The sequence below is a fragment of the Lactuca sativa genome, chromosome 8, assembly GCF_002870075.4.
Source record: "Lactuca sativa cultivar Salinas chromosome 8, Lsat_Salinas_v11, whole genome shotgun sequence".
In the NCBI taxonomy this organism is placed as follows: Eukaryota; Viridiplantae; Streptophyta; class Magnoliopsida; order Asterales; family Asteraceae; genus Lactuca; species Lactuca sativa.
In genome coordinates this window covers 76695045-76709766 of record NC_056630.2, presented here as the reverse complement: position 1 = coordinate 76709766, position 14722 = coordinate 76695045, and the positions used below count along the sequence as shown (strand labels likewise).

General features: G+C 37.4%; 1 protein-coding gene across 1 annotated transcript; it reads right to left on the bottom strand.

The window, feature by feature from the left end:
• Window positions 1-12950: 12950 nt before the first annotated feature.
• On the bottom strand, window positions 12951-14202 carry LOC111891176 (zinc-finger homeodomain protein 8). Its single transcript, XM_023887253.3, has one exon. It carries the CDS (start codon window positions 14179-14181, stop codon window positions 13093-13095), a length of 1089 nt encoding a protein of 362 aa, XP_023743021.1. The 5' UTR covers window positions 14182-14202; the 3' UTR covers window positions 12951-13092.
• Window positions 14203-14722: the final 520 nt, after the last annotated feature.

Genomic DNA, 14722 nt, shown 5'->3' with positions numbered 1-14722 from the left:
CGACAAGTTCTACAACTTTCATTTAGACTCCGTCAGCTAATTCTCACTTTATTTTTAAAGTTATATCTTTATAGGATTAGAATGTTAAAGTCCATATAAAAATCATAACTCCCTCATACGATATCTGTTCTCGACTATCATTATATCAATGGATATGCATTGAAGAGATCTTCAACTCTTGCTTAGATTGTTTTTCCTAATAATCAATCAATCTTAATTTCCGTTTTTGTGTCGTACATTACAGTATTGAAACTTCAAAAAACATAACTTTCTCTTACTAAGTCAGATTTAGGCATTCTTTGTAACGTCCCGAAAATCATGACATAAAATTTTTGTTTTAGATTAATAAATCGTTAATACATATCTTTCCCATAAACCAAGGTAACTAAGTTTTAGCAAAACATTGTTAAATCAGAGTAATTCACAGAATGTGGAAACATTTGGTGTGTGCTCTGCAATCATCCTGAGCTCTCATATTTGAAAACCGGAGTACCTAAAACATAAACTGAAAACCGTAAGCACAAAGCTTAGTGAGTTCCTCAAAAATACCACAGAATATCATGCAACATACATATAGTTGCCATGGTCTTTACCTGGAATGCTATGGGCTCCCCCCTCGCCCCCCTCATGGTCTTTACCCGGAATGCCATGGGCTCCCCCTATGGTCTGATATCCAAGTGTCATGGGCTACCCCATGGACTTTCATGCAAACATCACAGAGACAAGTAGCATTCCACGTAATATGTAATGGGCCGATATTGGTGCCTTCGACCCATGGACATAGTGAGAAGACTCACCTCGGACAGCTGAATCCCACAGATACTCTCTGACTGCAGACCCGCTAAAATCCCCGTGCTATCAAACAAATAACACCCAATTTAACAATCGGGTTCCAAACCTAGTCCAATAATCCATATATGGGGTAAAAAGACCATTTTACCCCTTACCTAGTTTAGTCTAAGACTAAGGCCCAAACTCCTCATCATAAAGGCCCACCAACCAATAATCATCCAAAGCCCATTTATGGCCCAATTTTTTAAATTGGGCCCAAACCCTTACATGGGCCTTAACCTAAAGCCCATTAAAATTCCCCCAATCCAAAAGCTTGTTTACAGATGGCCTAATAAAGCCCCCAAGCAATAGTAGCCCAGAAGATAGCCCAAAGCGAAGCCCAAACACATAAAGCCCATTCAGACCGAGTACGCGGGGTGTACAAGCATGTACGTGCAGCGTACTCGCTTGGAGGCTTGTATGTTGCGTGTACCTGGTTGTACACCTAGTGTACTCACCTTATTCAGCCCAAACTTGATTTTCACTTAATCCATTAAGACAAAGCTTTCCAAACCACAAATCTGACCTCCTTGAGCTGGAATACCATATAAAGTTGCCAACTTTACATTCGTACATGACTAGAAGAAACTCTTAAGCTTAAAAGGAAGTTATTGGTTGAATTAATGCATGCATGAATCCATAATACACATAAATCTTGCACCTTTATGCTCAAGGATACCAAAACAAACTCAGATCTGAAAGGATGAACCCTTAGACAACCTAACTCATTTGTAATCTCAGAAAGGAAACCGAAATCATAATAAACTAGCCATAAAGAGATGTAATCATAAATAAGCCAAGATGAAAACTTGTTACCTCAAAAATCTTCCCCACAAGGTGATGATTCTGGATCCAAAGCTTTCCCACCAAGCCAAACAACTTCCAAATTCTCTTCTTTCCTTCCCAAGGGCAAAAAATGAGCCTCAAAGCCACCCAATAGCTCAAGAACATCTCCAAGAGGCTCTAAGGTCGATTTAGGGTTTTTAGAGTATGGAGGTTGACTTAGAAATGAAGGAAAAGGGCTAACATTAAGCTTATATAGGGTACAAATACGAGAATTAGGTTTCAATCTGACCCTCGTATGCCTAGCGTACGAGGTCTCACACCCCGATCCCAACCTCACACTACACTATGTGCTCTCCATTAAGCACGACATAGTCTTCCTCGCATCAGTACGCCCCACATACCGCCTTAGTACGCCCCGCGTACTAGGGTTTTCCCTTTAACTCTAGTTCATTCTGAAGGCCATAACTTTCTCGATCAACTCCGATTTTGACCATCCTTATATCCATGAAAAGGTATCGAGAAGCTCTACACTATTATCAACTCATACATGCCATAAGATATCCCGAATGAACATCCACTTTCCATAAAAGCCCGAGATGACAAATTGCCGAAATGCATTTTTGACTCCGAAACACAAATCGAATACCCGAATAATCCAAATTACATTATCCAACCCCAATTGAGTCCAAATATCAATTCCTCAAGGGTCCGAAGACTACTAATACCCAATCTATGATCACCATCCCCAAACTAGGAAACGATTCGAAACAAGGCGTTACATTCTCTATATGCATGATTGTGCTTTTTCGATTACTATGACTTTAATTAATGTTATTTATCGTAAATAGTCTTCAATCAAAAAAGTCTATTTGTGTAATTAGTTGTTTTTACTATAAGGAGAAAACTGGATGTTACAACTCTCCCCCACTTACATAGATTTCGGCCGTGAAATCCTGCTCCTTGTGTACCTAGACGTCACCTTAATGGAGCCATCGAGATAAACTCATGATTTAATTGACGTTGCCGCATCGAATTCGCCTATCTATACTTTTTTAGCCATGGAACTTCGCCTTCTACCTTAGATGTAATCCTGAACTTCTCACTATGTGTTCCATGATCGAGAAATTGTCGGTATGGACTTTCAGAATCTATACTCTACGGCGAACGGTGACCATTAAACGTGACATGTTGATTTGATCCTTTGACTAGGATCTCCATCGACTCGATATAAAGCGATTTAATTAAGGAAATTTATCTATGACATCTTGAAAAAATTCACTTTCCGGAACATTCCTATAAAAAGGCTTAAGGCATATACTTAAAACACACACAATACAGATCCCATCAATATGAAATTTACCCTAAATTACTATAATGGGTTTACTGGCTTGAAAACACTAGAACCAATACTCTAATATTAGTGGCAGACTCATCATAAGGATTTCTTTTTAAACTTTTGAGGCTACAACTGATTTAGAGGTCCTTAATCTACATTGTACATATGCTAAAGTCTAACTTAGGTCTTATGTCAACCTATGAAGGTTAGAATTCGTTCTTAGTTTTCTATCAACTCTTATGCTTATCGACTAAAGGAATAACTAAAAAACACGTAGCTCACCCTGAAGACCAATGACGCACATGCAATTACAATCGATAATCTATTTATTGTGACTCTCAACTAAACAAACATGTCTAGGAATTTATACTAATCGCTTACGATCCATTATCGCTAACTAAAACCTTGCATCCTAAAATCTTGAACAGTTTCTCGACAAAATTCTATCATCTTATTGTAGTTCTAAACCCCATAGGAAATCCTTAGATCTTTTCCTTGCATGTCTATCTTTCATTGACATCTGACAAGGCGTATTTTCAATTAAATCTCCAACAACCACTATAGCTTATGCAGATTTAACACCGATTCACTCCGAGGATTGAACTCTTTCTAATTTATGTTACAAACACTTGGTTAATCAAGACTGTTTGGTTAAACTTGGATCAACAATTTGGTTTATTAATCCTATTATGTATACTATTGGTACATTTGCAACCCTCAGAAAGCACTATCGCCTCTCTTAATCAACATGGTCCTTACCGAATGATCCTCTTTTAGGCGTCTCTATATGCATATTAGATGATGACTTGTAACGTTCATACTACGAAAACTCTTTCTCCTTGACCTCGATCCTATGGTTTCCGTCCTTTAGTATAGGGAAACTAAGTCCTTACTCCGAGCTTAACTAATCTTTCTAAGTATGATGTATCCCTTGAATACTTGATGCTCTCTATACGAAAAACTATACCATATATTGAATTCTTGATCCTCTATTGCGAGGATATATTCTCTATCCATGAAGGTACAAACCTAATGGTTCTCTTAGCTATCTAAGCCATATGTGGGAATTTGGTCAATTCCTAAATCCTATCCGTTGCTTGGGAGGAAAGTCCTACCTTTCCTTGAGAATCAAGAAACTCACATCCTATGGGTAATCTAACAGAATACTTCTTTCTTCTGTTACTCACACAACGAAGTCAAAGCTAACAACCTCCACCTACTCGTGCTGCAATTTTCTTAGACATTGACGTTGATATCAAAAGTCGAACTACTTTTCACACTTTATCTTTAAGGGCTGGTTCTCCCATACTTGGGTTCAACCCATCATCTGATGTTCCTAGTAACTAGCCAAAGTCTAAGTTGGTCTTGCCTGTTTCCACACGTGTCACTCGCAAATTACTCTAAAAACTAATTATATTCTAAAATTCGTAACTTTCGCATACGAGCTCTGTTTTTGACGTTCTTTATATCTACGCATAGGTTGCGATGTACTCTACAACTTTCGTTTAGATTCCGTTGGTTAATTTTCACTTTATTTTTAAAGTTATATTTTAACAGATCTGGACATGTAAAATCCGTTAAAAATTCATAACTTTGTCATCTGACATCCATTTTCAACTGTCTTTATATCGTTGAGCTCCAATTAATGATATATTAAATTCTCATTTAGGTTGTGTCGGCAAAAAATCAATCGATCTAAAATTCGAATTCCGGGCTGTTCACTTCTATGCTAAATCTTAGAAAAATCATAACTTCTTCATACGAAGTCAGATTTGGACGTTCTTTTTTTGTATGCTATTGGTTTAACAAATACTATGACTTTCATTTAGATAGCTAAGGCTAAAAAGTATTTATCACAAACTCTCGTTTTACGATTCCTGGTGTCGTGTTGGTTTTGCCGTAAAACTTAGACATGTCATAACTTCTTCGTTATAACTCGGATTTCAATGTTCTTTATATGTACGGAACCCTTTTGACATATACTATAACTTGTTTAAGATTATTTATTCTAAATAATCTTCTATAAAAAGTCATTTTCTATGCTTATTGTCTCTAAATTGACTAGCCTGAATCTGCGGGATTTACATCTTGATTGGTCGGATAATAAAAAAGAACCACCACGGCCGCCACGCATGGTGGCTTCTACCTGTTGCCATCTCCTACCACCACCAACCACCATGGGAGTTGGTTGTGTGTGTGTTTTATGGTGTAAATATGTGTGTTTATTATGGCGTGATGTTGTATGAGCAATCCTTGGCCTGAAAATCAAGGAAACCCCCCCACCACCGTGATGTGGTGGTTGCCACCATCTCCAATGGTTGTGTGCACATGTGTATGGTTGGACTGATGTTTGGAATTATTTTGATATTGTTTTGGCCAAAAATCATAACCACCACCGCCACTCTGAAGTGGTGGCTGCCACCGTGAACCATCGTTGACCATTGCCGCCTGGGTTGGTAGTGGGTTGTGTCCGGCTTATTAAACACTAATTAATCTTAAACCCTAACCCAGAACCTATTTGACACGTATTGGGGTTGAAAAAGCTAATTAGGGTTTAGAAAACCTTAATGTCAAGAAACCCTAGTTTTTGGAGTTGGTCGGGACCTGTGTTAAAGCTATTAATTAAATTCTAAATAATACTTAATAATGCCCCTACAATTAACTTAATGCAATATTGGGCTTAATGGATTAAGTCCTTAAGGGGTTAAGTGTGGAACACTAACCCTAATTATCATTTTATGTGAAAAACCCTAGAATCGGGGAGCTCTTTTTGGACAATGACCGGTTATGTATTCGGGTTGTTGATTGGATTGTTATTCGCCCAAGAATGACTAAGTCAAACTTAATCAATCATACCCTTCAGTTATTAAGTCCTTAATGGATTAAATGTTCTTACTTAATCTTAATCATCATTTTATGTGAAACCCTCATCGACATTTCATGTGAGGTGGTCACTGTTGCAAGTGACTATGACTTGTGATCGGGTATTGACTTAAGCGTCTTCAAGTAGGTGACTGGAAGTAAGTTGAGGCAGTAGTGAGTTGTATTATTGTTGTTTGCTTGTATTATGTGCCTACTTGATCTTGATTGTTTATATGTCTACATATTGTGTTTGGTTTAGGTTGAGGCGATCTTGCTTTGTGCGATAGGCCAAGACACCTGGTGCAGGCCAACTATAAGTTGTAGGCACGGAGGCTCAGGAAGAACGGTAGGGTTGAGGCGGTAGGGCAAAAAACCCTATTCTATCCTGATGGCTGATTGGACCTGTTGTAAATTGGCATTCTAACCCGGGGTATTCCATCCTCAAGATGACTGGACCCGGAGGTTGAATGGGCTTAGGGTATTCAAACCCGATGGTTGATTGGTCCTGACATGCTTGATTGTATATGGGATCTGTTTATGCGGTGAGGTCGGTCAACGGGCCATGAAGAGTACCGAGGTGGTGGTTAAGATGACTGCGATGATCCAGCAGGTCCAGAGTAGACTCCATATGGCTCAGAGTCGGTAGAAGAGCTACGCCGACAAACACCGATCGGACCTAGAATTTCAGGTCGGGGATATAGTTCACCTAAAGGTGTCACCTTGGAAAGGTGTCATTCGCTTCAGGAAGCAAGGAAAGTTGGTCCCCAGGTATATCAGACCCTTCAGGATTATAGCCCGAGTGGGCAAGGTGGCGTGTCGATTGGATCTTCCGGAGGAGCTTAGGTAGATCCACAACACTTTTCATGTTTCAAAGCTGAGGAAGTGTATAGCTAATGATTCCATGGTGGTTCCTTTGGAGGACATTTAGGTAGATGACTGCCTGAACTACATCGAGAGACCAATACCCATTCTCAACAGGAAGACGAAGGATCTAAGGAACAAGATGGTAGAGTTGGTGAAGGTATAGTGGCAACACCATAAGGGCTCAGAACGGACGTGGGAGCCAGAGAACGAGATGAGGGAGCACTACCCGAAGCTATTTCCAGCAGGAGAAGACTTCGAGGATGAAGTCTAATTCAAGTTGGGGAGATTTTTAATGCTTGAGATTGTCAGGTAATTATGTTGCTTCTTATTCTACTTATATTTATGCATATATTTGGATTTTATGGGTTGGGGTGTACGCTGGGTGTACAAGGTATACACACGGTGTAGTCAGGCGCAAAGTTAGAAGTCCCCATACGTATGTTGGGCGTACCCATGCATACGTTGGGCATAGATTGGTCAGATGCAAACCCTAAATTTTAGGGTTTGCATCCTATTTAAGCATCTTATATCCCTCCAAACCCTTATCCTCTTAGCCTCTAGTGTCCAACTCGAACCCTAACCCTCTTGCATGTGTGTTGAGCTTACTTTGAGCATTTTGGTGGTTTTGAAGAAGGAGCAAGAACTTGGAGAGGGCTTGTAGATCCAAAAGTTTGGCATCATTTATGACCCATTTGAAGTATAAATCTTTAAACTTGATTATTGCATGCTTAGATCTAGTTTTGGGTTGATTTATGTCGCATTTTGGTCCCATACTTGAGGTCCTTTGAGTTTTAGAAGAATATGTCTAAATGAGTTATCCTTTTAGGCTCGTGGAGGTGTTTAGAACCATAAAAATCAGATCTTGATGGTTTAGCCTCAACCATGCAAGTGCTCGATGGCCACTAAGTGAACTTATGGAGTTAATGTATGTCTTAATCCCCATCCATACATGCAAAAGCATAAACTTAATAACTTTATGGTTTAGGGCGTTGTTAGGAGCTTAGATCTATGTTTTGGACGTTAGGACTTAATGGATTAATTCAAAAGAAGGCTTGGGAGCCTAGATCTATGTTCTGCGTGTATCGGGTCAGCTTCTCGCTCTGGTCAGGGTCAGCGTATGCTGGGCGTACATGTTGCGTATGCATGTGCTCGTATAGTGGGCCAAGGGATGTTTTTTTTGCGTCGTGAATGTTGGGATTAGAATTGGTGGGCCTCAAACCCACATTAGGGCTGAAACCTTGGGCCTAGGATTCAGATTATTATATTTGGCCTTATTGGGACTTAAACCCTAATTAGTTGGACTTGGACATTTTATTATGAAAGTTGGTCCTTCGGAGGAAAAGGCCCAATAAGACAAAGATTATGGAAACTTTGCCTTATGTGGTAGAATTAGGCCTTTTGGAGTTATATTTGGATCCAATAACTAATTAGGAAGTTGTTGTGCTTTAGGGAGAGGATCCCCGAGTCATCCGCGGAGTATGATTCGGCATTCATAGTTGAGGTGAGTCTCCCTTCGTAGAATTTGTGGGTCAAAGGCACCAAGGCCGACCCTCTAGTATTGATATAGCTTAATGATTGTCTTTGTGATAAATATTAAGGTGGTATGTATTGTTTGATGTTTATATGAGATATGCATGATATTGTATTGTAGTGGTAAGGGTGGGATAGACCCCATAATTGGTTGGAATAAGACTGAATGGTAGTTCGGGCCCCCAAATATGCCTGACAAGTGTAGGTCGGGCACCCAAAGATACATGGATAGGTAGGTTAAGCACCCGGATATGCTCAGTATGGTAGGTCGGGCACTTGGATATACCTGATAGGATGTTATGTTGTATGTGGTATGGTGAGGGAAATTCACTAAGCTTTGTACTTACCGGTTCAGTTTGTGTTTCAGGTACCTCCAACTCGAAGGGAAAATGGTCGGATTGATTACATCGCATCACACTTTGATTTTCCACATTCGAGATTTTGGGATTTATTCTTTGATGATGACTTTCCATGTACTGTCTTGATTGTGCAAATAAACTATTTAGTGTCCTTATGGTTTTAAAAACAATGTTGTTCGTGTTATGATTTGATAAACTTAAAAATAAAATTTTGGGTCGTATTTTTTGGGATGTTACAATAAAAGCATGTAGTGTTCATAATATTTGAAAATCACGTGTGATTGAATCACTTTGTCTATATTACAGATGGTAATCAAATGTAAATACACGAGAATGTTGGTTGTTTATATTATCATATGTGATTGATATATACATTTTTCATTTCATATTTTGGTTGTTTTGTAAATCCTTTGGGGGCTATCATGTTTCTCCGCATGGTCTTCTTTATTTATTTTTTCTGAAAAAACATATATGATTAAACATAGTCATTATTCGATGTTGCTAATCTTATATGATTGAATATATATATATAAAAGAAGATAATCATATGTGATTTAAGACACAAAATCATCAAATGTATCATTAAAATACTTTGAGTTTCTAACGGAGGACAATCACATATGGTTTTATCATAAAATAGATGTTAATCACAACTAAGGGTGCAAACGAGCCGAGTCGAGCCCGAGCCTGGTCAGGCATGGCTCGGGCTCGTTTAAGTTATATAAGGCTCGAGCTCGAGCTCGGCTCGGTTCGAGCTTCCTTGTACTGAGCTCGGCTCGAGCTCGTAAATAATTATACAAGCTCGGCTCGGGCTCGGGCTCGACTCGTTTTTTATCTGATGTATCTAAATAAGCTTAAGCTCGGCTCGAGCTCGTTAAGAAGTTCGTTTACTAATACCCTAAATCCATAATTTCCTTAATATGTTTTTATTTTAATATATTTAAATAATATTAAATTATATTATATAAATGCTCGTTTAGGCTCGCGAGCCTAATCAAGCTTAATGACATAGGCTTGAGCTCGAGCTCGTTTAATAAACGAGCTTAATACTAAGCTCGAGCTCGGCTCGGGCTCATTTAAAATCGATTTCGAGTCGAGCTTTTAACGATCCGATCTCGAGTAGCTCGCGAGTAGCTTGGCTCGTTTGCATCCCTAATCACAACTTAATCATTATTAAATGGATGAAGTATACAATATATTTATTACCTTTCTTATATGTTTTTTGTTTCTGATTCTTTTTCCTAGTGTATATTTTTATGAATGTTTTAGGATTTTCTACAAATATAAATATATTTTTATTACGTTTATGCTCAGTAGATAATCACAAATGATTGATCGATAGTGTCATACTCATTAGATTAACAAAATAAGTACTAAAAGTATAAAAATAAAAGACCTTTTGATCATAGCTACAATCGAGTATTATTCAACTTTAATCGTTCAATAACTATTTTGATTTCAAAAACAATTGATAAAATGTCAAATATGAGTGTTCTAAGCTCAAAAAAAAATCATGTAATGTGTTGTTTTTTTACCTTGAGTTGAAGCAGTTGTTGACACGGACTCCGTCGTTGAAGACATTGTTGATTTTATCGTCTTCTTGTTTGATTTAGTAACTATCGAGAAGTTTTAGGGCTTTTTTCTTTGATTCAGGGTTTTCGGTTGTAAAAAGTTAGAGAGAAGTTTATCGGGAATGAGGATTATGGCAAGAGGAGAGGGAATGAGGGGTAACGTGATGATTGAATCAGTTACCGATTATTTTACTATAATACATTAATCTTTCATGGTTGCGTCTCTACTTTCAATTATTTACAAAATTGTCAACTTATTAAATTAAAGGTGACCATTTTGTTCTCGCATTTTCAAATTAAGAGTTGTTCTCGTTTGAACGTCTCTCTCTCTCTCTCTCTCTCTCTCTCTCTATATATATATATATATATATATATATATATATATATATATATATATATATATATATATATATATATATATATATGCTGAAATTTATGCATAAACCTCTTAGAGTAATATATAATATCGAGTGAAACAAAAGTTGCCTCCTTCAATATCCAAGCAAATAAGGAAAGGTGTCAAAGATTGCAATTTCAAAGCTAATATTAAAATTACCCCTAAAGGAGCAGAGCTCAAGTCTTTATTCTACTTGCCTTTAAAGTTCAGATTATAAATTATAAATAATATAGCTTTAAATTATTCACCTCTGTCAATTGTCATATCCCTTTTTTGAAATTTCCAAAATACCCCCAAACCTTTATTTCGACACATAATATAAATTACTGTTAAACTTGATAAATTTTAGCTATATACTAAAAAGGAGTTGAATATAACCTTTTGATCCCCAAGGTTTTGATCATGAAACCAGTGTGAAAAAAAAAAAAAAAAAAAAAAAAACACGCAAATCCCTTCAACCTCCTCCCAGTAACCAGAGCACAGATCATGTTAATAGTGACTTCACAGAGGACCGTTGAATATTTCTATTTATTGTTAATGTTATGGAATTGTGATTTAAATTCAACTTCAATCAATGTGTGACTCTATGTCTCTAAATAGACCCTTGATCCGAAAGAGTTTCAAGACGATTGGAATGTTGGAATAGATTAGGACTGAGGAACACCTGTCGGTGGATTTTTGTAACTCTTAAATATAAATATAAATATAAATATAAATATAAATATATAAACCTTTTGATATTAATGTATCGGTTTAGGATTATTTAAGAACATAAGAATATTAGTAATGTTCTTTAATCGTTTATGTTACAATGTTTAATAACACAAAACCCCAAACCACCTTTTGGTATTGACCTTGAAACAAGTGTACTAGAACCAAAAACGCCATTACTCTTTCCACACCAGCAAGGGCAAATTGGTAATTGACTTACATTTTATGAAGATCAAGATTGATCCATGACCTAGTAAAGTTTTATTTTACCAAATGATTTGGCTGAAGATTATAATAAATTAGGGTTGAAGGGGCTTAAGTAAAAAACTCATAAATGTCTGAACTAACTAAAACTACTCTATCAAGATTCAAGAATGCAACAAAGAAACAAAGTCTAAAGAAACAGCCCAACATCCCCTAACAAGGGCTAAATTGGTATTTCACGAATGTTTCCAAATTCAAAATGTAAGGAAGATCCTGACCCACAAAATATTAAACAACTAAAAAACTATGATTGAAGGGACGATTAGAATACAGTAGGGTTGAGGGTTGCTTCAATTCAAATTCAAAAGTTGTTAATGGGAAGTTCCCAAACTACCACTAAGAAAACAAGTATAAGAAAATGGCAAATATAAAAAACCCTTCAACCAACATGCAAAACCAAGGATAAAATTGGTATATTCTATCTTTAATGTTAAATTCACAACAAAAAAAATCATCAAATCATAAAAGGTTATCAGTTTAGACCATATTTATAATGTTATCAAAACTGCTAATTTTGTTGATCAAACAATGAAAGTTTCCGATGATTATACAAGTCATTTTGAAAAACTGCATCTAGAAAAAAACAATGATTAGGAAGAAGACAATTAGGTTATATTAGGGTTGTGGGGTTTGCTTCAATCAAAATTCAAAAGGTGTAAATGCCAACCACCACAATTAATTTGTTAGCAAGGCAATTGTGTGTTGGTATGCACATAACTTCACTGCAAAAAAAGGGACCAAAGGCTCCATTAATGAAACAAACAGAAGTTGGTTAAATCACTTCATTTTGGCCTCTTAGGCATATCTTTGACTTAGTCAACCTACTCATAACTAAGTCTTAAACACAATATATGAAAAGATAAAGAGTCTGTAGTATGGGAAAGACATTATAACTAATAATTATAACTAATAATTAAAACCACATCATGTGATCAGAAATCCCTAAAACTTATTAAACATTCTGTGTTATATGTATTTTATAAATATATCGAAATGAAAGTTCGACATAACGACCTTCACTCATGTACAATGTTAATGCCATATTTTGTACATTTAATCATTGGGGGAAAAAACCCAAGGGTGTATCATGAAAAAAGAATATTGTTGCATATAACTGTTTTGAAGATTCGAGAGAGCATATGAACTTACATCAACATTTCATCGTTTTGAACAGATTCTTGCATTCATTTCGTTTGAAGGGATATGTAATTGAAGTACCTAAAATATCCTTTTACAGATTTACGTGATATAGAAAAAGATTCATACGTTCTTTTTCTTTTGCAGAGTCGTATCAAATTATTCCTCCACTGGGATGCTAATTAGCAACATAATTACGTAAGAATCAAGGAGCCAATGCAATCACATTCAAACAATGAAAACCCAAAAAGTAACGTTTTATTCATAGGGAGAGAAAGGAGTAAAGTTAAGAAATCTTGATATAATTCAGATTAAGTTTATAATTTTTATTGAAATTACTCTAAAATACATAATTAGGGTTGTTAAGACAAAAAAGGAAGAAGATAATAATGAATTCTCCCTCTGAATAAACTTTTTTTTCGTAATACAAACAGCTTAACGGAATCAACATGAAGAAGAAGACCCATTCGTAGAAGCTTGGAGATGAACAGCTCCGCCGGAACTGCCGGCACCACCACCGCCATCATCATTTTCTTGATCACTACTGTTACTGTTATCACGTCCATCAACATTAATATCCTCCTCATGATCGTGAGACTCACTAGTAACTACTAACCTACCATTATTATAGACATTAATGACACCGGCGGTGGATGGAAGGGTGGTGATGGGAGGGGCGGTGGTCGTCGGAGAGGTTGGCTCTTTGTCTTTTCTTCCAATTGTGTTTTTGTTATTATGCATCCAGACTTTGAAAATTCCTCTTCTGATTCCAATCTCATTGCAGAAATCCGCTACCATTTTATCATCACATCGCTGCATCTTCCACCCCACTTTCTCTGCAAAAAGAGACATCTTTTCTTTCTGATCTTGGCTGAATTTCGTCCGGAATCTCTTTCTCCCATTTGGGTTTTCAATCCTGATAGCTGCCGGTGTCCCCGGCGTTACCACCGCGTGGGTTTGGTCAGCTGTGCCGAGTGACAGCAGCACGTGGGGTGCGAAAGCGTAATTTGTTGGTTGAGGTGGAGAAGAAGGGTGGTGGAACTCAATGAAGTGAGTTTTGTTGTCAGCGGTGGCGTACACCTCATTGATGCGCTCACGGCGGTGGAAATTGCGGTGGCAGCCACATGCAGCGCATTTTAGAGAGGTGGGTTCTTGTGGGTTGAGAGTTGGCGCCGGCATAAACTCACCGCAGCCGTCTAAGGCGTGGCTGCCAATGGTGGCAGCATGGTTCTTAAGACATTCTTTGTAAGCCACCACCGTAGGCGGTGGTTGGTGGTGGTGCTTCTTTCCATTAGGAAAGGACGAAAATGGCTTGATCAGTTGGGAATGAAGTGGGGTTTCACCGTCGGTATCTGGGCTATCTGTGGCGGCGGCAGCGGACGTTGGGTTTTTTATGTCCATTTCTTGTTTCACAAAACACAATTTTTTTGAAAAACTGAAGATGTGTTCTTCAGACTTTATATGCTCAGATGAAAAGCACTTTGGATAAATAAAGGGGTTTTGGGAATTAATTATGACACTTTTCTCTCCCATATCATACCATACATATGCCGCCTAGATACTCGCTTTTAGAATTTATGTACATATGTAATGTAATGTGATATTTTTGAAACTTATGAGACGGATAAAAATCCGTAGTCGAATTCATTTTTTTACATTAGTACTTTTGTAACATACGATAGTTATTACATAAAATACTTCATATTTTGTCTTATTTTTTGGATTTAAAACACGTTTTTGTTTTTAAAATAAACCAAACTTTTACCTACTGTTTATTATTTCATTATTATTCGATCGGAGTTGTCACGTCGGAAAAAAAAGATAGTCTCCGGTCACCTCTCCATCACCCATCTTCCACCTAATCACCACGTCCGCCATGCCCCTGTAGGGGCCGTATCTACCTCTTCCGGTTTAAATTCTTGAAGAGAGATAGAGAGGATAATAAGAAAGAGATAGATAGAAGAGCGGAATGAAAGAACGTTGTGGTGTCCACGTCGACCGCCCATCACCACATGTCTGGATGACTCCCCACTTCTGATAGCTTTCGCCTACCAGCACATAATCCTATTGTGTT